We start from the raw sequence: 26,629 nt of genomic DNA, 5'->3' as shown, positions 1-26,629 counted from the left end.
CTTGAGATTCAGTGCAGGAACCACCTTACCATGAAATTTAGGGCTTTTCCAGCTGGCAGTAAAGTGCAGGCTTTTAAAAACTTCTACACAACTTTCTAATGGGATCTCACCCACTGTCCCAGAGATTGTCATGGGTTCCTGTGCCCCTCTCAGAAAATTGGAGGATAAGTGCAGGGAGGAGACATCCTCAACTATCCCTGGGGTTTAGGGTGAAGAGTTCCTTATCCAAACTGACTATGCAAAGAAGAGGACCTTATCTTATTTATTTGTTTTATATTAGAAAACAGCATGACCTGCATAGTCTTTCATCACACACAACTGTACCCTGTTAAAGTGTTGGCACTGTTATCTGGTTACATTCAGAAAATGGGAGGGTGAGGGTGAGGGTGAGGAGAAGACAGATCTTAGAAATGCTTAATGTTTGTCCTTGCAGATTTTTCAGCTCCAGGCAATATCAAACTGGAAAACCCAATCCAGGTAATGTAAACTGCTTTTGGAACCAGGACAATGATTCAGCAACAATAATGGTGTGTTGTTGTTTTTTAAGCATTACATTTTGCTTACTTATTTGAACTCACATCACTTTCTCTCCCCTAAGTGAAATTATCACTGCGTGAAAAATGCTCCCTCTTCCAATAACTGAGCGTGTGCCAGGCTTGGAGAGAGAGAGAGAGAGATAGAGATGACTCATTATTTTCCAAGCTGAATTCAGCAGGGAGATGGGGATCCCTAGCCTACCCAAGGCACACTGAGCATCACAGCTGAGGCTCAGAAGGACAGAGAATCCTTAGATGCCCTGAACGTTTACAAAAACAATGATCTCAGCATTCCTGTCTGAATCTCATCAGGCGTATGCATAGCCCCAATGACTCCCCCTTTTTTTCAATCTAACCATTTACTGGTTTTCAAAGCATTAACAATACAACATTTCAAGCATACTGTACATAATAAACATCCCAAATCCCTTATGTCTCACCTACCCACCCTATAACCTATAACACATAGTTTTTGTCCCATTACTTCAACACCCCTCCCCAAATATCTTGCCAAACTGAAAAAAATACTTAATAGGAAGGAAGGAAGAAGGAAGGAAGGGTTAGATCTGTGCGACTGACTACCTGTTTGATTCCCCGTCCACGTTTTCCCTTTCATATTTGCCTTTTCTGGTTGAACACAATTAGGATATATGATTCAGCAGTCTTGCTGACGCTTAGCACAGCTTCATCTGGTTATTGCCTGGCTGTGTGACTTAAAACTGCACATATGCCACTTTAATTTGCCTGATATAAGAAAGGTGCCTGTAGATGTAACAAAGACTGGCATAATCAAATTGCTTTTCAGGGTTTGGGGTTTGGGGGGATCTACCTGCCACAAATGTTAGTTTCAGCCCCCCATGACAGAAACTGCTGAACCTACCTAACATTGTCCTTTCTGAGATCCTACCAAATATATCTTAACTGAAGTGCTGCAATATATACACGTTAAAAGGTTCCAACCCCGCTTCCTCCTCTTACTGTAATTTCCTCCCTAGTTGAATCACACTGTGGTCTTGATTACATAGGGTAACTTCTTGAGTGGATTGTTCTAACACGTTTGAGTGGGACTTGATGGCAATCTGGTGCTTTCCAGCTCTAGAATTCTGTGTATTGGTTGACAGACCTAATTCTGAAGAGGCTTCAGAAGTAAATTTGGGTTGAATGTACTGTACAATTTTTAATGAGCTCTTGAGAATCTTTAAAAGCAAATCCAGGGCTCTCTTACAAAGCTGTGCACAAAAAGAAGAGATCTGGTTCTCACGTTTTCATGCTTTCTATGACTGCTTATTCTATAAACATGTGCAAACGGTCACACGTGGTTCAGCTGCCATGGTGAAATATTAGGAGAGCTCTTAGAGATTATTGTTTGCATACAGCCTCACTGGGCAACCTCTCCGGTTAGAGTGTTATGTAACAAAATTGTGCCAGGGGGTGATTTTGTTGTGTTCCCAAGCTCGCAGGTTTTTGTTTTGTTTTCTTGGTTGTGATTACAGTAATTAAATCATTTGTTTATTCCTGACTACAGAAAGCTGGAATATTTGAAACTTGTGTGACTCTTAATTTTTAGCCTACTTTCCGTAGGCTTATGTGCATTCCGTGTGTGTGTGTCCATCCGTGTCCATCCCCCCCCCGCCCATCAACGTAGCAATGCCTGGACCAATATGAACCAAATTGGGTACAGTTGTAGGGACACCTCAATGGCATAGGTTCGTCTACAGTTGCCACCAGCTTGTCTGGCGGCTACTCAGAGACGGGCCTTCTCCGTTGCTGCCCCGAGGCTTTGGAACAGACTTCCTGCTGAAATAAGAGCCTCCCACCTCTTACAACTTTTAAAAAGGCAGTCAAGACACATTTGTTCACCCAGGCTTTTAATTAGATATTGTTTTAGTTTTAATTGTTTTAACTTTTCAAATTTTAATTGTTGAAATATGTTAATTTTTTATTGGTTGTTTTTATTGTCTTGTAAACCGCCCAGAGAACTTGCATTTTGGGCAGTATATAAATGTTTTAAATAAATAAATAAATAAATAAAAATAGTTTGTGGTGATGTCTTCCACCCCGATTCAAGATGGCACACGTGTAAACATTTGAGGCGCAAGTGGGCTAACTTGAGGACCGCCTAACCTATTTGAACCAAATTTGCTACAGCTGTAGGAACACACAGGGATGCCTCAATGTGATGTAATGTGATGCTATTATCCACTCTGATTTGAGGTGGAAGGCACATGAATGTTTGAGGTGCAAGTGGGAACTGCTTTGGACCAAATTTGGTACAGTTTTAGGGATAGTGAAAGGAAAGTAGGCAGATTAGTTCTTACTAGAACAACTTGTTTTTAATGGAATACATAACAATATAAAATAGATACCAAATGCTGCCACTGCAAATGGTTAACGACAGCCAGTACAAATATTTTGCAAATGTCCAGTCAGGACCAAACTAGGCCTGATGGTAAAGTTTACCATGTGGCTCGTGAAAAATGATGGTCATTTATTTATTACCCCACCACCACCACCAAAAAAATCCAGTAGAACGTACTTCTTGTGGTGAGGCCATGGTAGAGAATCCCTTTTGGGCTATGTCAACCTGGCCCTGTTTCCCACCAAGAACACTATTTAGGAGATCTATCGTTGAAAATTTGCAAGAAAAATTGTTCTACAAAAATTAAGAATCAATCGAGAATTATTTGAGAATTCCCCCTCTCCCTTCCAAAATGAATTTCACCCAGGCTTTTTAACTAGACTTGTGGCTTTAAATCATTTAAAGGTTCTTATGTCTGTTTAATTTGTTTTATGTTGTTGCAAACCGCCCAGAGACAGAAGTTTGGGGCGGTGTACAAATATAATAAATAAAAAACAAACAAACTTTAGTCTCCAAAGTCTCAATTTTTCCAGCTCCCAGCCAAATGGCCCACTGTATTTCATTGTACCACATGCTTTCCCAGCTGGTAAATGCACAGGGATTACATATAAAATTGCTGTATTGAACAACTCTCTGCGGAGATGGGCACTTTTGGGCACAGCAAGGCACTATTGGGCCACAGCAAAGGGAGAAAAAGGTTTCAAAGTAGTTTGAAAGAACAAAACAATCCCGGTGCTAACTGCTAATGCTGGGAACACAGGTATGAAGTGACCTACAGCATACAGGCAAACCTTGTTACTCCCGTGGGTTCCGTCCCTCGCCTACTACCGCAAGTAATGAAACTGCAAGTAATGAGGCATTATGCCTATGGGAAAAGGTGGGTAAGGTTCCAGAATTGAAAAATGGTTTAAAAACCCATTAAAAACAGAAAAAACCACAAAAATAATGTAAACTGTTTACTGTACCATGCTCCCATTACTCAGGAATGCCCCCCAAATCTGCAAAATGCTCCCCAAAACTGTGAAAAATCATGGGGAACATAGGAAGCTGCCATATAATGAGTCAGACCATTGGTCTATCTAGCTCAGTATTGTCTTCACAGACTGGCAGCAGCTTCTCGAAGGTTGCAGGCAGGAATCTCTCTCAGCCCTATCTCGGAGAAGCCTGGGAGGGAACTTGGAACCTTCTGCTCTTCCCAGAGCAGCTCCATCCCCTGAGGGGAATCTCTCACAGTGCTTACACTTCTAGTCTCCCTTTCATATGCAACCAGGGCAGACCCTGCTTAGCTAAGGGGACAAGTCAGGCTTGCTACCACAAGACCAGCTTGTGGGTGGGTTTTTTAAAAAGAAGTTAGCCACACACACACACACACACACACACACACACACACACACAAAGGCTCCTCACAAACTGGCAGCCAGAAGTGACCTCTGTTGTCACTTCTGGCCCTCTAGGAACCGCTGATACATGGGTTTTAACCCTTTAGTATTCGTGGATAATGAAATACATAGATAATGTGAATACACGGGACCATGAATAGTGATTCCACAAATAATGAGGTTCGTCTCTAATGTGGGTTGTGCCAGACCTGCCTGCACTGCTGTAGGGCTTTAAAATATTCAGTGGCACTGCTTCATAAAAGGGCTGTACTGGGACTGCTGCCCCTTGTGTGATCACGTGGTGCTGATGACTCCCTTTGGGAAGTATGGGAGTCGTGTGCATCATGGTCCCTCTTGCACAGCAGTATCTCTGGGTGTTCTAGAACCCCACAGTGGTGCAGGTAGGTCTGACCCTGCCTGTATTCATCTGCATGGCATGTAAGTCAAGGAGGCTTTTCTCACGATGGCTCGAAAGCGGGCTAAGTGAGAACCACTAGGCTTGCGGATAAGCCCAGTGGTCCAGCAGCAGCTAGCCTGCCTAAATACCCCTCCCCTAAAATGAGGTTAGCAGAGCAAGCGCTGAGCTACCCTCGTTTCTATGATCATGAGTCACCACGGTGCAGCTCCAGGCAACTCACGAGGAGACCCCCAACCACGAGGCTAAAAAAAGCCTCCTTCCGTCGGAGGTCTCCCCAGAATCACGAAGGAGCCGGTAATCGTGTGGGCAGCCAATCCGGCCAACCAGGGCTAGCCCCCTGATCGTCTGTGGGGAGAGAGGGCTTGACCGCTCTCCCCGCAGAACCCTACTAGGCTCTACACACCGTTCGTGTGTAGAGCCTTGATGTGTTTAGTAAGTACTAGGGATCCTTCTGAAATATATTGTCGTTTTCTTCATCTTATTTGAGCCATGATTGAAAAAGCAGCCCAGAAGGCATACTGTGAAAGCACCCTGTGGTTTTTGAAGAATAAACCTGAGAGGAAAGGGGGATTTTATCTCTGTACTTAAACTCAAGTTAATTTCACAGGACACAAACTGCTAAGCCTCAGAGCCAGATCTGAAATGGTACCCAGACTTTTAGATATCTTAAAAGCCATACGGGCCAATGGAGCTTCTATAAAGCCTTTGAAAACAATAGGTTGGAAATGAGCGGCAGTACTAGGCATGTCAGGTTAACTCTGTAGACTTTTGCACTAAAGCAGGGTATTCAGAACTTCAAGGACTGGGTGGCAAAGCTTGAGAAGTTTGTGTAGTGTGGAAGTAGAGTTGGTACTGTATAAGCTGGGAAGGCTCTGATTCTGTTTAATTTCTGCCATAAACTCATTAGGTCAAATGACACATTGAGGTCATTCACACAATCGAAAACTGTGTTCTACCCAGTAGAAGTGATTGTGTGGAAGCAAGGTAGGAGAAAAAGCTACCCAGGTTTTCCTCTAACCTTGCTTCCACACAATCAAAAATTGGGAGTACACACAGTTCCCAAACCTGGGTAGAACACAGTTTTCGATTGTGTGAATGACCTCATGGTATTATCCCATTTTACCTTTACAACAACCTTGTGCAGCATCTTAGATTGAAAGACAGGAGGGCTTCACACATCATGCTGAACCAGAGTTTCCTGGTGCACATGCATGAGCCCAAGGCCTTCCCGACACTGGAAGTTAGGCTTGCACACATGCTCCAGGAACTGGCAGTTCCACTGAACCTCCAATTTGGAGTGATGTGTGACGCCGCCCACAGTGAACTGCGTAAGCCTGCACCAGGTTTCATGGCTAAGCAGACATTCAGACATATCCCCTGTCCCAAGGCCAATTTTCAATCTACATTTCCACACTGTCTCTTCCCTTCATTTTTGTTTCATTGTGCTAAAGCAAAGTCTAAACTCTTGGTCTGATACAACAAGGAAGTTCTTAAAGACTGATGGATAATGTCATATTTAGTCCTTTTAATTTTGAGTAATATATGTGGCACTCACAAAGTACAAAACACTAAGCATTATCCTTTTCATACGTTTCCTGGACTCTGATTTTGAAGCTATTAAAAAAAATATTGCTGTTTGTAGATGAACTTTTGAAAGAGATTCCTTTCCCACTCAATGACACTCGGGTCATGGATCCCTTCAACTTTCAAGAATGGCTGGATGATCATCATGAAGAAATAGATCAGAGGAAATCCTTGAGACTTTTCGGGGACAATTTTGAAACCAAGGTAAACATTTTGTATTACTTTGTCTGACTAAGAAGGATAAGAGATGCTCTTTCAAGTGAGCTGGTGTGGGGTAGATATTATGTTGCATGCAGGCACAGATACCCTTAAGAGTAGCTCAGCCTCCAGACTGCCCCCATCCCTAGGCCTAGGAGAAATCTTTCTGCAGGAGTGGATTGAACAGCCCTGCCAGGAAACTGTACGGAATGCTGTTAAGTCAAGTTACCTACACCTGTCTGGTGTCTGAGTTCATCAATGGAAGTTCAACAGACAACACAATCTCCACAACATTTCTACAGCCATGAGGTTGCTCATTGACATTCATTACTTTTGAAAATCTCCCCCATAATATATTTTAAATAAAAATGGTGGCTATCATAATGGCAAAAATGGTATAACTAAGTGGTCTGTTCAATTTAACCATATCTGCACTCATGCTGAAAGTGGTGTTGCTATGCATCTCATCTCGGGATGTGAACACGGAAGTAATGGTGAGTATGCCAAATTCACTCTCCCCAACCCTTGCAATAATTAACGTATACAATTCTCACAAGATGTGGTGATGATCACTAGTGTTGATTACTTTTAAGAAAGGGTTGGAACAATTCACCACGGTCAAATCTATCAATGAACTAGCTGGCAGACTTGCATCTCCACTTCCTTTGCCACTGGGGCCTCTTATTGGCTAGTGAAAAGGGCGGGGGCGGAGCTGCTGCCCAATGGGAGTGTTAAGCACCAAGGGGGCTCTGCTCTCCACTCTCTAAGTATCAAATCGTTGCTCCCCGCAGTGTTACCCTGATCAGTCTGTACTTCACCAAACACCCTATTGGACTATAGCCAGGCTTCACCAATTCAAATGTTGGACTATAGTCAAGACTTCACCAATCAGTTATTGGACTATAGCCAAGAACTTTACCAACATACCCAAAAGACCTGTGGAGACTCTGAACCCCTTTTAGGAGTCTTAGGGGGAGCAGTCTAATCAAGTGGGTCCCAACCAATGGTTGTGTGAGGAGGCACAAGGAACCAGACAAGGGATGTCTTTTGGAGTGTTACTTAAGGAAATAGATTTTGAGAGTTACAATAGATATGGGAACCTGGCAAGCAAAGCCAATTTTCTGTCTGGCTACCATGCAAGCAAATTACCTAGTAGGGGAGGGAGAAGGAGAAGGAAGGAAGACAGGGGAAAGTTTGTTACCAAAAGTGCAGGGGAAACCAGTTAATTGGCCAGTTCAAGGTTTCTCCCAGCCATTAAGATGCTAGGGTTCGAAGAGAAGACGGGATGCATGAAGCTAGGGAGTGGGGATGCTGTAGCATTGGAGAGGGTGAGGATGCATCTTCTGGACCTGCCCTCTGATGGCCTGGTCCGAACTTCCAGATCTTATACTGTTCTCGGCCTTTGAAGATCTCAGCGGGAGGGGTATCAGTCCTCACATCTGTCAAGGATGTAATTATGCCAACTCTGATGCCAAACCACCAGGTTCTGGTCTCAGAGAATGTTATTCCTTTCTCAGCCTCTCATCTTGTCATAAAAATTGGTTCCATGTTATAGTCCTTATCTCTTGCACAGGATGTACCATGTCTTGGTACAGGATGTTCATATGAGCTGTTGTCACTTACTCCCCAGCTTGGGTCTTCAGCCTTGATGGTTAAGCACTAATTGTTAAACAACTATTGCTTCCCTTCCTGGCCTTTTTGGCCTTTATTCACCTTTCAAAATGGGAAATGGCAAGGGGAAAGGGGTCAGGTTACAATTAAACTATATATCCATATAGAACACATATGCCAGGCACCCAGGACATGATAAAGTGATATAGATACAAAGGTTACACCCCTGAAGGAGAGTATGAAGTTTCAGAGACTGGGAAGTGAGAGAAAGAGAGAGGTAAGTGAAGCTCATACCTCTTTGGAGCCAAGTGGGGAAATCCCGATTAAGTTCAAGAATTCAAAATGTTGGATCCATCTAAAGTTTAGTGCATTCTCTGGTCTAAGGTTGGTGTGCAGCATGGATAAAGGTACAAAGCTGAGCATGGAAGCATTAGAAGAGGACAAGAACATAGAGGTGTGGAAGGATTGTGTGGGTGTGATCCATTTTTATTTCACATGCTGGCATATAAAACTATTAGCAGTGGTAATGCATATTAAATTTTCTGTTGAATCATTTATATTAAAGCAAACAGTTGCTCATAGTAACATACATTAGCAATCAATTGAATGAAAATGCATTACAGTTTCTTGGGTTGTTTCCCAGGTTGTTGTCTTTGGACCAGGAATAACTGAAGAGAAAGGGGGAAATGCAGATATATGGATATGGCAGATGGTATGTAATGTTTGTTCTCACTTGTGCATTGTAAAAAAAAGTTGGTTCTGATCTGATCCAACCAGAGTCAAAAGAGAAATTGTGGGGAAGGCCAACATGCCCCGTGCAAAACTGTTGGCTGGACGGAATCAGGTTGGAATCTTGTCAATTTCCTGACATTCTGTCAGTTAGTTTCAGGGGCTGCTGCACCTTGGAAATAAGGTGGGGAGAGTCAACCCCCAGGGTGGACCCTCTGGCCCTGTGGGTTCCCTGTGGGGATTGCTTCTGTCCTCCCCACCCCCTATTCTAGGGTGCAGTGTTCAAAATGCAGCCCAGGAACCAGCTTACAGAGACATTCTCTGTAAGTACTGTGAGTACTGCACCCACAATGGAGAGGGGTCCCCTGAAGGGGCTCTGTCTCCCACCCACACCCCAATTTCAAGGGTGAAGCCCCTTTAAACAAGCCCCATAGCCGGAGTGAAAGAGCATGTCTCTCCAAGTCTTGCTACATGGGCTTGTTTCTGGGAGCTGCACCCTTGAAATTGGGAGGGGCAAAACCAGCCACCCAGAGGGGACCCACAGGACCTGCCTTTGTCCCTCACATTTTGAGGGCACACTCCTCTTAAATAAACCCTGTAGGCAGGTTAAATGGCCTGAACAGGCTTGCAGGCCATTTCAGTTGGTCCATCAGAAATGCTGGAGTTCAGACACGAAAGCTGGGAGCACAGTTGAACATTTTGGCTGTCAGGGCTCCATTCCATCGTGTCTGAACATATCCTGATAATGCCCAAAAGAGAGCATGTCAGTCCAACAGGCTGAAAGAAACAGGCCAGGCCACAGGCCCATTGACTCTGAAGCAGGCTAAGTCACTCAGCTGCCTGGGGCCTATGGATGTTTGAAGGGCATCGCTAAGCCAGTGGCAACTAGGGAATCACTGAAATGATGTGCAGAACAACTTCAGATTCTCTGGATCTCACCAATTTTATAAAAGCAATTCCAGGATTGCATTACAAATATTTTCAATGGCTTAAGTCCAAAGGCAGTCAACAAAGTCAATATTTTTCTACCACCAAGAAGAACAAGAGAGAAAATATAGCATACTTTTTGGTACTCATGAAAGGTCTGCAAAATCTTTTGGCTTTTTTAATTTACGGGAAATGAAAGAAAAGTTTCCATTGTCCAAATCTGGCCTATATTTCCTGTTCCTATTGATGGCTTAGTCATAATATACAGATTATATCAGAGAATACCCTGCATTGATCTCCTCTTTATATGTATCCCAAGAGGCTAAGATAGATTTTACAATAAAGTTTTCTTTTAAACAATCATTATGACCTTGATCCAAGGTAAGTACATCAGTGAGAGTGTAGAGAAAGCTGGTTCTAATATTGAGGAAGATAATGGCTGTGTTTTATTAACTCATATCTTCATAGAGAGTTTAGATGCAAGATAATTATGTTTATATTAGGAAATGGTGCTGACATTGTTAATGGAGCTTACCCTGGGGTTTTTGGTCAGCACCCGAATGTTCAGGCTTCATGGGGGGTATTAAGGGGGTCAGTTCCACCAGTTTTAATTGGTGCAAATGTTTGGACTCAAGAAATGACTGGATTGAGGCAAGAAATGGTTTCAAAATAAAAAAAAGAATTTATTTAATAGAGGGGAATTCAGGAAGAGAAATTGTGTGGTTAAAGAAATAAAAATATGTTACTAAGCAAAATTAACTATGATGAGGCATTTCTAACTTAAAGTCTAATAAAAATACGTTCCCAGGTAAACCAACTGCAATGAGGCATTTTAGCTTAAAATCTAATTTGTGTGAGGTCGCAGGTGGGCAAGAGAAAAGAGGCTTGAGAGATAAATATAGAGGGGGTTGGATTTGAGAAAGGGGAGCAGAGAAAGTTTCGGGGCCCGAGGAGGGGTGGGTGAAGGCTCATATTCGCCTGTTCTGGATGACAAGACCCAGGGGTTCCTAGAGGGACTGCAGAGTCTTGCTCCTCAGCAGGAAGCAGGAGGAGTGCAGAGATTAATAGAGGGAGAGATGCCCATGAGAAAGATTTATCTGTGGGTCCAGCTTCCTATAGGAGCAAGGCAAGCTGGATGGATTGGCACAAGGACTGATGCAGATAGTTGTTTCAAGCTCTTTTCAGGGTACAGGGGGGCAAAAGCAGTGCCCAGTGGAGTCCCAAGTATAGCATACAAGGGAGCACGGAGATGGCTGGATGGGATCCCAAGAGGAGCACAAGAGAGTATTTGTTGCAATGGAGTCCCAGGTGGTGAGACCAAAGGAGCACTAAGATCGTAGGGAGCGTCTGATGGAGTCCCCAGTGTAAAACACAAGGGAGCACACTGGGTCATGGAACTGGAGATACTTATATCCCCAAACGTGCCTTGGGGACACATTCCTACAGTCATGCTTTGCTGTCTAGAATTGTCCAGGTGGACCTGCATGGAATGCCGTGTTACTGATGGTTCTTCGTGGGTGTGACAATGTGGGGTTTGCCTTCTGTATGCAAGGCTGATTGTGATGAAACTCAGAGTATGCAGGTGTGTGAAAGAATATCCTTGCTGGGAAGGACTCTCCAATAATCCTATCAATAATTTCAATGGGTATACCTCTAGGCCCACGTCACTAACTCATCTCCTTTGTGATGGGGAGAACATTACTTCATCGTCTTATCTACTTTCTCCCTGCTTGGCATAATCAGCTCATTAACATGTTGTTATCTCCTGCCAGAGGATGAGAGGAGTTTAGAGTTCACAGTAAACTCAGGAGCTAACTTGCTAGAACTGACCTCAGGAGTTAACTTGCTATAGTTAACTCTGGAGTCTGCTTAGCTGGAACCCCATGCCTAGGAGGGAGGGTGGATGGATGTAATCCAATTTGCTTTGTTGGCATCCAAATCTAGGGGCGACTAGTCCACTACCAACTAAGTGACTTGTCCCCATGTGTAATATAAACTGAGAGCTCACATGGTGGTGCAGCTCCTGAGCATATCCAAAGTGCAGCCTCCAAGCCTGGAGATGCAACTGCAAACAGGGAGGCTCCAGGGAGCCGTCAGAATAAGCGTGTCTGGTAACAACACAGAGCAAGGATGCATCAGTGCAGCAAGGGAGCAGCCTAACAGAACTTCTCAACACAGCAAAGCTTGGCTTGATCGTTACAGCTAACCCGCTGTTGTCCAGGGGCCAGGCCCATAGATTTTGGCCACCAGTACCATCTCAAAGGATGGATGCTCATAGTGGGGTTTTTTGTTTTTTGTTTTTGGCAAGTCTACCCCCCGTTAGAGATGAAAATAGGAAGTAGCATTGTTGCATCTGCAGCTTCCTGTAAAACGGGTGGGGAACCTTGGCCCTGCTGTAAAACAAAAAACACAACAAAACTATAGGTGCAACAATGATCATCCCTTCTTTATCCCTACCTCGAAACAATTAGGGCGAAATTGCAGTCATTTTTGCACAGAGGAGAGGGTTAGAGTCAAGGTATGTATGTATGTATGTATGTATGTATGTATGTATGTATGTATCTGTTAAATTTATATACTACCTTTCATTAAAACAATCCCAAGGTGGTTTACACAAAAATTAAAAACAAGACTATAAAAATGACACAATTAAAATATTAAGCTAGAATATAAAACAAAGGTGACTAAAGAGATTTAAAATACAAGCATTAAAACTGTACAAAATACAAAGAAGCCGCAGTAGAGACAATCGTATAAAAGCTTGGGTAAAAAGCCAAGATTTAACACACTTTCTAAAAACTGTGATGGAGACCGAGGAGCGAATAGCCACCGGGAGAGCATTCCAGAATCTGGGGCCAGCAACAGAGAAGTCCCTGTCCCGAGTGCACGACAACTGAGCCTCCCTCATTGTCAGCAACCAAGCAGAGACCCCTCAGATGATCTCGTCAAGTGGGCAGCAACCCTTGGGAGCAGGCAGTCCCTCAGGTATCCCAGGTCCAAACCATTAAGGGCTTTAAAGGTCAAAAGCAGCACCTTGAATTGTACCCGGGGGGAAACTGGCAGCCAGTGCAGTTCTTTCAAAATGAGTGCAGTGTGGACCCAGCGGGCAGCTCCAGATAAAATCCTAGCTGCCGCATTTTGCACTAGCTGCAGTTTCCAGATGTTCTTCAAGGGCAGCCCCAGGTAAAGCGTGTTACAGTAATCCAGCCGTGACTTGACTAAGGCATGGGTAAAGGTTATTTATTTATTGATTGATTTATATACCACTATTCATTAAAATCACCTCAAAGCATTTTACAATACAGTTTTAAAAATACACAATTAAAATACAGAAAGTACAACTATTAATATAAATGTAAATATAATCTCAATTTAAAAATTTAAAAACCTATATAAAACAATAATACACAAAACACAGAGCAGCAGAAGTAAAAACTAATCTCATTTAAAAGCCTGGGTGAAGAACCACGTCTTTACTGGTTTCCTAAAAACTGTGGTGGAAGCTGAGGAGTGGATGCCAGCCAGAAGGGCATTCCAAACACATGCTGTTAGGGTACAGGTAAGAGGTAAAGTGTGCTGTCAAGACGATTTTGACTCCTGGCGCCCACAGAGCCCTGTGGTTGTCTTTGGTAGAATCCAGGAGGGGTTTACCATTGCCATCTCCTGCGCAGTATGAGATGATGCCTTTCAGCATCTTCCTATATCACTGCTGCCCGATATAGGTGTTTCCCATGAGAAACATACCAGCGGGGATTCGAATTGGCAATCTTCTGCTTGTTAGTCAAGCATTTCCCCTGCAATGGTTGTGCTTTCTCCATAGAGTAATCTTTAGTGGACATTCCTGCCAGTTTTTATTTCCATTCCTCTAACATCATCAATAAAATGTTATAGTCGTTTTTGTGCTTTTCAAACTACCTTTGTTTTTTAAAAACACTTTAAAAAGTTTTTAAAACTTTTAAAATACCATGGGCACTGCAGGCCCGATGGTCAGGACAATAAAAGCACACTGAAATCTGGAGAGTGTTGCAATGTGATCAGCTATTTTCCATCTCTAGGGATGTCAGCCTTGACAAAAATCACAATGAACATTTGTGCCCCCGAGATGACACTGCCTGTCCTAGCTGGCTCAGGCTCATGTACTACTAGACTGGTTAGTTGATGTATCTTTCTGCTTGTATGGCTATTGGATAATTTAACAGCTTAAGGCAAATCTTTCCTCTTAAATTAAGATTTAATTCTTGTCCTGTGGCTACTCTTCCTTGTTCTGTACTATAAATGGCACGGCAGCAGGAATTAACAGCCTATCATTTGTCCCTGCCTTTCAGGAAGGCACATCTGTCCTTACTACCAATAGTGGAACCCGGGCTTTAGGGACTGGAGACAGTCTTCTCATCCCTGTACAGACTAAGTAAGTATACAACAGTTTGCACGGTTGGCCAAGTTTAGATTTTGCCCTTCTCTTCTCTCAAATATGTTGAGGCATCATGGTCCCTTCAGCTTTCGATTAAACTACTATTATAATAAAAAAATAACAACAATCTAATATTACGCTGATACAGTGTTCCTTGTAACAGGGATTCCCAGATGTTGCTGACTACAATTTCCATCACCCCCAGCTGCAAGGGCCTTTGGCTGAGGATGATGGGAGTTGTAGTTAACATCTGGGAATCCCCTGTTACAGGAACACTGCCCCAATAAATGTTCTATGGTAAAGGTAAAGTGTGCCATTGGGTTGGTGTCAACTCCTGGCGACCACAGAGCCCTGTGTTGTCTTTGGTAGAATAGAGGAGAGGTTTACCATTGCCTCCTCCCGCACAGTATGAGATGACGCCTTTCAGCATCTTTCCTATATTGTTGCTGCCCAATATAGGTGTTTCCCATAGTCTGGGAAACATACCAGTGGAGATTCGAACCAGCCACCTCTGGCTTGGTAGTCAAGCCATTTCCCCACATTTGCAGACAGAGAGCAAGTGTCCCTATCTAACCCCAGCTGATGTTGCTGGTGTCTACCTTCTTTTTAGATTGTGAGCCCTTTGGGGTCAAGGAACCATCTTACTTATTTTTCTGTGTAAACCACTTTGAAAACCTTTTTGTTGACAAAGTTATAGAATACATATGAATATAAAAAGTAATAAATAATAATAGTGGTTGACATGCCATGCAATGGAAAATGGGTTTAGGGATTCACGGGGTCTGCTGCACAAAGTGAAAGGCAGTGATTGCTTCTGGCTCAGTGGTTGCTTCTGGGCAGTTGTGCAGTGTAACTTCCATTGTTTTCAAGGGAAGTAGTGCTGCACAATGGCCTGGAAGCTGGTGTAAGTAATTGCGCTACTGCCCTGTAGCGCAGCATCATAGGGGCTGCCTTTCATGGGTCCCTAGTGCACATGATGATGGTGGTGGTAACATTTTGGCGACTGTGCTGCAAGTTCAATCATATATGAGACAGATGCACAAGATCACCTACAGGACGGGGAGGGCGGTGGAGGGGAAGGTAGGATTATTATTATCATTATTATCATTATTATTAATAATAATAATAATAATTCAATTCAAAAGTAGGATTCCACCAGCTTTCCCCCAGATGAACTTCTGGCAAATCTCTGCCATGCTGCCACACGCCCAAACAATCCGGGCTGCTCCATGCAGCACGGATCGCTGGAGGCCGAGGTTCATTTTCCTGGCCTCCAGGAATCCTTCAATGTATCGCACAATGAGCTCATGCATTGCGGGAAAACCTTGGGAGTTAGGCACTCTAGGCATGCTCTGTGTATGCTCAGGCTGTGTGGCGGGCCACTGCCACAGAGGTGAGGGCCAGAATGGGCCGGAAACCACTCAAACTGGGCTATTTGTGACTAAATAGAGGCTAGGGGTGGGAAGAGGTACCTCTGGAGACAACCCCCATGGCCACGGAGAAGCCCCAAGAGCAGGAGGCAGTAAGTTTTATTACTTTATTTTAAAAGTTCAAAAAAATTAAATACAGCGGTTTGTATTTAACCGGCAGTTGTTCAGTCCGAGATCCGGCCGAACAGGGGCTGGTTTGGTTTGGTTTGGGGGTTTCCATATCAAACCTTCAAAATGGCCATGTTTGATGTTGAACGGGTTCAAATTCGAACCTGTTTGCACAGCCGTAGAGCAGCCTAACCCAGGCTGGGTTGCCGTAGACTGGGTTGGGTTGCTTGTGTGGATAGCCTTTGTGTATCTTAAATGAATGCTACATAAATAAAACACCCATCCCCTGCCCCTGGTTTCCCGGAATTTTCTTTACCTCTGTATTGAGCAGGGAAGAGGAGGAAGCATCATGGCAAGGTGGGCAGGTGTGTAGGTCGAACTGGGTGCCATACCCAGGCCCACCGGCTCGCCAGCTTCTCTTCTGTTTGTGGCACTTGTGCAGTAGATTGTTCCCCTAGTTAGAATTAATCTGTTGCGTCTGTTGTGAGGTTGCTAGAGTCTAACCCAGAGATGGGGAATTGACACCTGAGCTCTCACTTTCATTCACTGCATTGAATCCAGCCATATGTTTAATCCACCCCAACCTCTGACAAGATGTTCATCCTCAGCCACAGCAAGCTAATCTAATTATAACAACCTAATGCAGCCATGTATTTTGGCAACGTTCTGTATCGCTGACTGCTCCATTAAGCGATGCCATTTCCCCCTGAACTTCCCTATTGCTTGTTTCCATTGTAACAGTTACTCACAATTCAATTCTGAGCTAGAGGAGGCAAGAGAGAGAGGCAGAGATAGAGAGATGTATGTGGTTACACTGTAAAAACACTCAACATACTCGAAAGTGTGTCTCAGTTTGTTAACAAGCAATGAATGTCCAAAGGAGAGAGTTTATTAATTCTTTTTAAAAAAAAATCTATGTAAACCACTTTGATTCCCTTTTCTGTTGAAAAGCATTTTTATTACTAATAATAGTAATTATTATTATTACTACTAATATTATTACTACTAATAGTAATAATAAGGCTCGTTCTCGCAATCATTATTTGGGTAGGGCAAACTTCCTATCCAAGTTTGGGACTTGTGCACACTTTTTTTGTGTGATTGTGTGCTTGTAAAAAGCAAGGTGAAGGGAGTGATCATGTGCAAGGCTCCCGCTGAGTAGGAGAGCTTTTACTCCTACCTCCTTGAACAGGTGGGTAGGGGTGTGCACGGAACCAACTGGCCCAGTTTGGTCCGGCCCCTGTCGAACCCACCCCCCGTCCGGTCCGATCCTGGACCGGTCCACAAATTTTGTTTGTTTTTTAACATTAAATAAAACAATAGGTACCTTTAGCCCCTTCGGGGGGCTTTCTGAGGCCGCGGGGGGAGGGGTGGTCCACGCGGATTCCCTCTCCCCCTGCCAGCCGGCCTGATCACTGCCGTGGCCTGCCACGGCCAGGTAAATAACCATTTTTGGCTCTTTCGAGCCTCCGTATGAGCCATGCATGCGCCAATGCCCTCTGCGAGCCTTGCAGAGAGCATTGGCGCATGCGCGGTGGCCGCCAAAATGGTGGCCGCCGTGCTCATACGGAGGCCCCAAAGGGCTGAAAATGGTTGTTTACCCGGCCGTGGCAGGCCGTGGCGGTGATCAGGCCAGCCGGGGGGGGGAGGGAACCCTCGTGGACGCCCCCGTGTGCTCAGCAAGCCCCCCGAATGGGCTAAAGGTACCTATTATTTTATTTAATGTTAAAAAAACAAAACAAATTTCCAGACCTGCCAGTCCAGACCCGGTGGTCTGGTGCCGGTCCAAGGGAACCGGGGGGGCATGTTTGGGTTCGACCCCGAACTCCCGGACTGGAACGCCGGAATGGTTCACACATCCCTACAGCTGGGTACAGCTGCTTGGTAGGATGGAGTCCTCTTATCCAGCAGGAGCCTCATATTAGATCACTTCCACCCCCACCCCCACTTTGCTTTTTACAAGCACACAATCACAAAATGGGAGCGTGCATAGCTCCAGAATGTGGGATGGATGCACGTCCTACCTAAATAACAATTGTGCGAACTAACCTATTGTTTTTTATCTGACAATAAAGGCTTAAAGTAAAACTGAAAAGATCAACAGTGTTGGTTTTAACAAGCAAGGTACAACAACCATATTATGCTTTGGATGTGCATATGACACTAGTTGCACTGTGCTAGAGCCTGTTCTATAGTTGTGGTTACCCAGCAATGGATAATGACCCTATTTTGTATTTTGTTTTAAGGTTCCAGTGGAAGAGAGCTCAAGGATCTATCGCTCTTTACGTGGTTCAGGATCCAATGCGGAAACAACCCTATGCCTGAGTTCTGTGCACAAATCCTGATGATGAGACAGATTAATGGACTTTTAATTCTAAAAGCTATGTTAGCGTTGTGATTCCACAAAAACTGATTCAATTAAACTTGGAGGAAAAGCCAGGTACAGCTGAACCACCATTAATGAGGCTAGGGGTGTAGCTAGGGGAGAGAGGGCCCGTGTTCGCCCCTCTCCCTGGTGGCTCCTCAGAGTGAGGAAGATAATGAAGAAAATATGGAGGGGTGGAACTGGGGGCCCGAGGTTCTTTGAACCCCTCCACTCAATTATAGCTACATCCTTGAATAAGGCCACCTTGAGGAATATGTCCAAACTAGAGAGACATCCTAATGAATATTCCCTAGCAATTCAGCTGGGCCCCGTGGCATGCTCTGTTTGGCAAACCAGAGTGCACCACAATGCTGGCCGGGTCAGGAGAGCAGCATCTGGGGCAGGCAGGAACTGCAAAGCATCAGCAGCAGCGGCTTATGAACAAAATAACATTTTGTGAAGAGCAGAGCTGCCACCTGTTGTAGCAGCTGCCCCGCAAGTCTCCCGGGACTCATCTCGGCAAACCAGAGTGCGCTATGGGGCTGACTGGGTCAGAGGGCAGATGCTGCAATCAATAGGAACCTAGGGGCACAGGAAGCTGCCTTATGCTGAGTCAGACCATTGGTCCATCTAGCTCAGTATTGTCTACATAGACTGGCAGTGGCTCTTCCAAGGTTGCAGGCAGGAGTCTCTCTCGGCCCTATCTTGGAGATGCCAGGGAGGGAACTTGGAACCTTCTGCATGCAAGCAGGCAGGTGCTCTTCCCAGAGTGGCCCCATCCCCTAAGGGGAATGTCTTGCAGTGCTCACACTTGTAGTCTCCCATTCAAATGCAAACCAGGGTGGACCCTGCTGAGCAAAGGGGACAATGCAAGCTTTCTGTGGAGCTGTGCTCCACCAATGGCGACAGCGAAGAGATTTCCCTGCTAGCCCAGAAGATGGCCTCTACCTCTCACAGTGCCTGACCTCCAGCTCAGACAGATCCTACAGTGCACTCCTCTTGGCTAACCAGAGCCCGCCATGCCACTGGCTGTGTCTGAGTGTAGCTGCTGCAACAGCTAGAAGCCACAGTCTGGGCTGGCAGCAGTGGGAAATTGGCATCCTCTTGCCACTGGCAGGGTACAACTCCCACCTGTCACAGCAGCCACCCTCTGACTCAGCCAGCAGCACAGCCCATTCTGAAGTGTGTGTGCCACAGGACCCAGCCACACTGGAAGGAAATCTCCACTCCGCCAATGCTGGCATAGCATAGCTCCGCCTGCTGCAGTAACTACTCTCTGACTCACTGAGCCTCACAGGCGCTTTCCAGATTACACGCTACAACAGCAGTAGTTTACTTTGGCTTGGCAGGATCGTATTGAAACCATAAATAAAGGGTGTTGTGCAAAGCCACCAGCAGGGGGAGCAGTCTTTTCTAGCTTGCACAAACCTCCTACAATAGGAAAATACAGCACTTTTTATTTGTAATTTCTGCAATGTTGTAGCACTGTAATGCAAAGATAAAACCCAAAAGGAGGCATCGGAAATGTGAACGGCACCTTGCTGACAGCACAGGGCCTGCAATGTCGAAATACCTGCAGTACAGGAACACACTTAATGAACACAAAGTGACATTGTTGTAGCGTGTAATCTGGAAAGCGCCCAGGTGTGCTTTGGTTTGCCAAGCAGAGTACACTGCATGGCCCAGCCAGTTTAGCGGCAAAGTTAACCATTGCTGGGGAGGTACAAGACCAAACAACTGAACTGAGCTTACTTTCATGTGATAAGTATATCCACCTCTGTATGGTCCGGTCAATTATTCTAATGGCTTTTTGCAAGATCCAAAAATCTTAGATTTGACAATGTTGGCATCATGTTGGAAATTCATCTCCATTGAGAAACCCTCTCCCCCGCCCAACAAGTTACCTGCATAACTCTAAGGAACAGCCGATTCACTGCCTTCCACCCAGAGAAGGACAATTTCAGCCTTCTCAGAAAACTTAGAACAGGTATATTGAGTGTGGCTCTGATCATGTAATCACCATCTTTTACTCTCTCTCTCTCTCTCTCTCTCTCTCTCTCTCTCTCTCTCTCTCTCTCTCTCTCTCTCTCTCATCCTCACCTCTTTTACCCACCTCTCTGTTAGGATTCTCTCTAGTTTGCATTAGTAAAAAAGCCGGGTGCTCAACTTAAGATTCAGCATCTTGCAGTGAGTTGCTTCAGTCCAGCTCCCCCAGGGGTTGCCAACTACCACTTTAAGCTTGTGTGCTTCTGTCTTTAATAAACTTAATCTTTGTTTTCAAAGAGATCTGTCTTGATCCTGTTACTATCTTTTGCGTACTCCAAGGAGGACCATAGGTGGCTGCCTTTTCTCCCCCACCACCTATCTGTTATGGAGGGTGATGGGCAGTACTTCTGGGCTTCAAAACCAGCCTTGTGCCTGTTGGAGATGGCGTTCCAGTGACATCAACCCTTTTGCACTGACTATCCCAATGGCCACTAGGGGCATTGGGAGTAGAAGCGGTTAGTGAGGGTTTCCCTACCTGTCCCTGCTTGTGTCTACTCCATGACCCCTGCTTTGACTCCTCAGGTACTTTCTGAGTCAGTCCTCTTCCTTTCCTCCAAGAGAGAAGATGGAAACATCTCTTTCTCTCCCTACTTATTCATTATGTTGCTATTAGATAGGATTAGGTCTTTCCTTTCCTAATGTATTTCACCAATAGACTTGTTAACGGATTTAGACTCTACAGTGATTTCCGTGCGTGTTCCTTAAATAGCTGCCACAACTAGACTCTACACTCTTTAACTGGAGTGGAAGCTTCCCCTAACACTCTGCTAGAATACTTTGCACTTTCCCCAAAGGGAAAGGGAAATAATCATTAACCCCAACAGTGCCAGCATCCGCATGTCAACACAGGAAATGTGGCTGGTATTGGAGCACCGCCACACCGCCCATTGCCTGCCCCTCTCCCTGTCAGAGGGTGGTACCTTTTCTGGCTGGGAACTTAAGCTGGATGCTACATTGGTTTAAGGACCCAGTCAGCGAAGTGACCACTCCCTGACTGGGAGACGGGCGGGCAAAGGGCAATGCAGCTGTGCTCTGATGCTGGCCCTACCCCTGCATCAACATGTTGATGCTGGCACAAGGGGCATGACCGGTACTGAAACCCGGAAGCTCTTCCCATTGCTCCCCACCCCCAGCTGGTAAGCAGTTCATTCACCAGCTGGCTGGGTACCCTGGAGGGATCCCGGCAACCCTGGGATGCTTCCCCCCTGCTCCATGGTGGCTACACCACTGATTCTAATTCTGAATGTTGCCTTTACCAAAGGCCAGCTTCTGGCTACCTTATAATCGGCATAGCTGTATGCATGCCTGCACTTAATTCGAGTGGATTCCTGGTTGTCTACAGATTACCTCTGTAACTGTGGCTTTTCTACCCAAGATCTTGGCTTCCTCTAATTCATGTTAATCTAGTTTTAGCAGAGGTGCGGGTGTCCCTACTCACCTCATACTCTTTCCCTCACACATGCAGACTTCCCACTTCCACAGTTGCCATCTTCAAACAAAGACGCACCATCCCAAGTTCTTTTGCTAAAGCTGATAATTTCTGATATTCAGCAAGCAACTGCACAGCACGCTTCATCCTTTCCACCCACACAAGCTCATACATTCTCATGGTGCAGAAGGCGACAATGTTAACCAGCAATACCATTACGAACGCAAGGATGGCACCACCACACCACACCATACTTCCCACACCCACTGACTCACTGTTGCATGCACCAGAATGGGGGAAGAAGGACAAGGGATGGGATATTCAGTAACGGGGGGCAACTGGGTTGTGAAAAGTTAAATAATGATTCTTCTGAGCAATTAATTCTTGTTCTGCCCTACTCTGATTTCTCAGCCATGTGTTTCCTGGTTTCCACTATACAGTGAGGCGGGTCTCACGATCAAGGAGACCCGCCTCCATAGGGTTAGCAGGGAGAGCAGGCTTAGACCACTCTCCTTGCAGACGAGCAGGGCGGCAGCCCTGAGCGGCCAGATTGGCCGCCCACACGACTGCCGACTCCGTTACAGAGCCGGCAGGGGCTGGGAACTTCCAGTATGCCTTGCGCGCTCAGGGCATACTGGAGAGACCCCCAAGCCGGGAGGCTGCTTTTAAGCCTCCTGGTCGAGGGTCTACTTGTGAGTTGCCGTGGTGCGGAGCCATGCCACGGCAACTCAAGATTAGAAAAACCAGGTTTGCAGAGCACTCGCTCCGCAAACCCAGCTTAAGGGGAGGGATAGTTTGGTGGGTTAACCGCCTGGAAGCCACCGGGCTCGCCTGTGAGCCCAGTGGCTCCCATGATCAGGTGAAATCGGGCTAGGCTTCCCTAGCCCAATTTTGCCTGATCGTGGGAATAGCCCCAGTATGTTTGCTTGGTTTTAGCTCTGCAGCCTAGATTAAATGTCTAAGTTAGTTAGTTAGTTAGTTAGTTAGTTAGTTGTTTGTTAGTTGATAATCAGTTAGTCAGTGAAGCTATTCACATGAGCAGAAAATGGGGTGATGTAATGAAAGCAGATAGAACCCTCTTTTTACCTCATAGCAAACAGACGAGTACATGCTGCAGACCCAGCAGGGAGTGTGAGCGACAGACGATTAACTTTTTAAGGTTCACCAGCCACAGGTAGCATTGTTGGTCCTCCAGCCCTGCCCATGGCAACAGCAGTCCGTGAGTGGACAGAGCAAGCACATGGCCCAAGGAGACCACTCAGAGGGCTCCAAACTGCAGTCCCGCTTTGCTGCTCCCTGATTGGTAGCCTCAGTTAACCCTTTCCTGGCAACTGCAGCACTGTCAAAGGCACTGAACTCCGTCCCCATGCCCCCAAACCCCTGCTCACAACAAGGCAGGAGAGAGAAGAGAGCAGCTGCAGCTGCCAGTAAAGGAATAGCCAACATGAACACACACAAACCCCAACACACACCCCAGATCCAGGAGGGACACAGCAGATGCCCCCTGGAGCAGTTGCCAGATGCCGGTGAGAGCAGTCAGCCCCCACAACTAGCCCAGGCACTAAGCTGGTGGCAAGGGCAATGAGATGTGTCTCCTACCACCCCTGTCCAGTTGCCCCCCTGATCACAGTGGATGGGTAGACAAGCAGGCAATGGGGAGTGTGCACCTGCCCTCCTTGCCGCATGTGCCACTACCCCCTTCACTCTTGCTGTGGCAGCCCCCATTGCCCCATCCCACCGTACAACAGCATGGCTTGGGAAGGCAGAAGGGGGAACCTGCCCCGCCCCCTCCCCTTCCCACAGCTGTGGCCTCTGTGGCACCCCCCATCCCACTGTATAGTGTGTGTAGGTGGTAAGAACCCCCCACTGCCGCCGTAGCCAAGTGGTGACTCTGCCTCCCCATCCATCTGCCACTGCCATCCCCTGCCAGCCTCCCAAATAACAGTTAAGTCAATCTGCAACCCATTCTGGTCCTCTGCGCATGCACAGAGGCCACTCATGTTACCACGCGAGTGGGTGTAGGAGCTGCTCTGCCCACTGCTGAGCCCCCTGCAGCCACCGCAAGCCCCCCACTGCCACTGCCATTGCCACCATGAGGCCAAAACACTTTGCAAGTATCCCAGTCACCATGTGTGCACCGCTCCCCACCACCACCACCAGGGCAGTGGCAGGCAGAGCGGGAGCAGCTGCTGGGATGACCCTCCGGCTCTGTGACCCTTGCGTGGACAGTCTGTCAATCCAGCGGTCACGGTCACTCCTGTTCCACCACCCGCCACCACAGGAGCCAGATCCAGCACACACACACCGCTGCCATACACATGGTGGCCAGAATACTTGCAAAGATCAGCAGTTTGGCTTGATGGTGGGTGGGTGATGCTGAACATCTGTTCACTCACCCCATCCTCTGGCCATATGCTACGGCCTCACATGTTCGAGGGCCCCATACGCTCTCCATATGGAGCACATTTCCGCATCCCCTTGCAGGGTGTGAAGGGCTCCCTCTTGCGCATCTGTGAGGTGTGGGGGCAGGAGCACTCCGAGGAAAGAGAGCCTCATCCTCCAGTGGGGTGCCACAGAATTGCCCTGGTCAGCAGTGGCCATTTCTGTTGCCACCACCATGGCCCAGCCTAGAAGAGAGCACGACAGCGGACCAAACCTCTGGGAGTCTCTGGAGGTGAGATGCGTGGCGGGGCCTGTTGCACTTCGGGAAGGGGCTCCTCTGCCTGCAGGAAGCTTGGCCAGCCATCCCACCCACTCCCTGCCTGTTGGAGACATTGTCGGACCCACTCAGAGCAACCGCCGTCTGCTTGTGAAGGAGGAGAGTGCTGGCAAAGAACACTCTTTGCTGTTTGCACTGGCCCTGCTACCTCTGGGAGGGGAGCACTGGTGGGTCTCCGCTAATGGAAGCCGTTCTCCCCATGGCAGCTGCTCTCTCCTTTGATGCTGCCACCCTGCTGCAGGCTTCTTCTTATCATATAGTGGACAAGCATGCACTCCCTCCCCCCCACACTGGCACCAGGAAGGGGAGAGCAGCAGCCCCATCACCTGTGCAGTTTCTACCTGGAAAGGGCAAGGGTGCTGTTGCCCTTGCCTTGGCGGTCGGCAGCGGTTGGGGTTGGGAAGCATCTCCTCTGAGGCAGCAGATGGAAGGAGGAACCAGCGGAGCCCAGAGCGGTGTACTACACACTCAAGTTCCTCCTCACAACAACCCTGTGAAGTAGGTCAGGCTGAGAGAGAAGTGACTGGCCCAGAGTCACCCAGCAAGTCTCATGGCTGAATGGGGATTGGAACTCGGGTCTCCCCAGTCCTAGTCCAGCACCCTAACCACTACACCATGCTGCGGGCAAGGGCAGGGACACTCCTGTCCAGTGACTTACAGGGGACAGGAAGGAGCACAAAAATCCCCATCCAGCCATGATACTTGCTTGGTGACTCTGGGCCAGTCACTTCACTCTCAGCCTGACCTACTTCACAGGGTTGTTGTGAAGAGGAACTTGAGTATGTAGTACACTGCTCTGGGCTCCTTGGAGGGAGAGCGGGATATTCTATATTATTAATTCTTCAACACGGGCCATGTGCCCTGCGGGGCGGCTGGAAAGCAGTTTGGCAGTTGGATCGGGGGCGCTGTGAAGCAGCAGGGAGCTCAGAGGCTGGGGGCAGCTTTGGGAGCTGGACAGTTGGCTCTGGGGGCTGCTGGGGGCAGATGGTTGGTTGAGCTGCACCGTGAAGCGGCAGGGAGCTCGGAGGCTGTCAGGCGAGCAGGTGACAGTTCCTGGCAGTGGCAGGGGGAAGCAAGGACTGCAAGACAGAGACAGAAAGACGGAGGATAGAGAGTGCTAGTGTGAGACTTGCAAGGGGAGAGATCGGGTGAGAGAGTTGTGGGGGCTGCGAGAGCAAGTGAGAGAGTTGCAGGGGGTGGCGAGAGCGAGCGAGAGCGTTGCGGGGGTGGCGAGAGCGAGTGAGAGTGTTGCGGGGGCGGCAAGTGCAGGCGAGAGAGTTGCGGCGGGTGGCGAGAGCGAGCAAGAGCATTGCGGGGGCGGCGAGCGCAGGCAAGAGAATTGCGGGGATGGTGAGAGCAGGTGAGAGAGTTGAGGGGGTGGCAAGAATGAGCGAGAGCGTTGTGGGGGTGGCAAGAATGAGCGAGAGCGTTGCGGGGGTGGCAAGAATGAGCGAGAGCGTTGCGGGGGCGGCGAGAGCGAGCAAGAACATTGCGGGGGGTGGCGAGAGCGAGCAAGAGCGTTGTGGGGGTGCGATGCCACAGATCAGTGCAAAACCTCACAGGGTCAGCTAGTACAATGTAAAATGAATGAATAGTATGATATATGTGTCTTTGCAACTATTCCCCTTAGGGGATAGGGCTGCTATAGGAAGAAGGATTTGAGCTCCCTGCCTGGCATCTCCAGTTCGGGCTTATCGGGAATCCTGCCTGAGAGCCTCGGGAAGCCACTGCCAGTCTCTGTGTAGATTGTACTAAGCTGGATAGACTAATGGTCTGACTCAGTGGAAGACAGCTTCCTATGTTCATATTTTCCCTTGGGCTCATTTGTAAGGTGCCTGTCACTTTAAGAAAGTTAGAGCGAGTGCTGCTGAGTGCTGTGGCTGGCCAGGCTTTTCCCAAACATTGTGCTTGCTTTGCAGGGTACTCTGGTATCCAGACTCCGGTGTCCCCAGTGATGAAGAGGGGAGGGAGCCTCAAGCAGCGTCCGACAGCGTTCTGTTCCATGGCTCCACACGAGCACTGGGAGGGGGTAGGCAACCTCCCCTGCTTGCTGAACCTGGTTTTAGAGGAGGGGCTGGGAACTGGGTGACCCTCTTTTGACAGAGCCCTGTTTGAGAGCTTGACGAGGTTCCACACGGGAGTGCTAACCCCGCCTTCAGACCTCAAGCCCTGTTTTTGCTGGTCATGAGAATAGCTTCCGTGACTTTAATCACAAGAATAGAGTGGGCAGGGAGCCCTGGGCAGCCGGATCGTCCGCCTAAGCGATGGCCGGCCCTGAGAAGGAGCCGGCGGGGGCTGGGGAGCTCGGGGGCCACGCGGCCCCCGGAAGCCCCTGTATGCCCTGCACACACGCACAGGGCATACTGGGGGTACCCCCGAG

General features: G+C 47.3%; 1 protein-coding gene across 7 annotated transcripts in view; it reads left to right on the top strand.

Annotated features, from left to right (window-relative positions):
- The window catches only part of HAAO (3-hydroxyanthranilate 3,4-dioxygenase), a 47,243-nt gene extending 26,904 nt beyond the window's left edge, over positions 1 to 20,339 (top strand). For 5 of the 7 annotated variants that reach the window (XM_053311499.1, XM_053311491.1, XM_053311514.1 and 2 more), the window contains 5 exons: positions 434 to 477; positions 6,335 to 6,480; positions 8,729 to 8,797; positions 14,067 to 14,149; positions 17,937 to 20,339. In XM_053311499.1, coding sequence (XP_053167474.1) covers positions 434 to 477; positions 6,335 to 6,480; positions 8,729 to 8,797; positions 14,067 to 14,149; positions 17,937 to 18,015 — 421 coding nt within the window. In that variant the 3' untranslated portion in view covers positions 18,016 to 20,339. Of the gene's footprint in view, positions 1 to 433; positions 478 to 6,334; positions 6,481 to 8,728; positions 8,798 to 13,796; positions 13,892 to 14,066; positions 14,150 to 17,936 lie in introns of all 7 variants that reach the window. The other 2 variants (XR_008320014.1, XM_053311507.1) reach the window with 2 other exon arrangements.
- Positions 20,340 to 26,629: the final 6,290 nt, after the last annotated feature.

The sequence above is a fragment of the Hemicordylus capensis genome, chromosome 1 (assembly GCF_027244095.1).
Source record: "Hemicordylus capensis ecotype Gifberg chromosome 1, rHemCap1.1.pri, whole genome shotgun sequence".
NCBI classification, from domain to species: Eukaryota; Metazoa; Chordata; class Lepidosauria; order Squamata; family Cordylidae; genus Hemicordylus; species Hemicordylus capensis.
The sequence above is the reverse complement of the archived record's forward strand: the minus strand, read 5'-3'. Positions and strand labels throughout refer to the sequence as shown.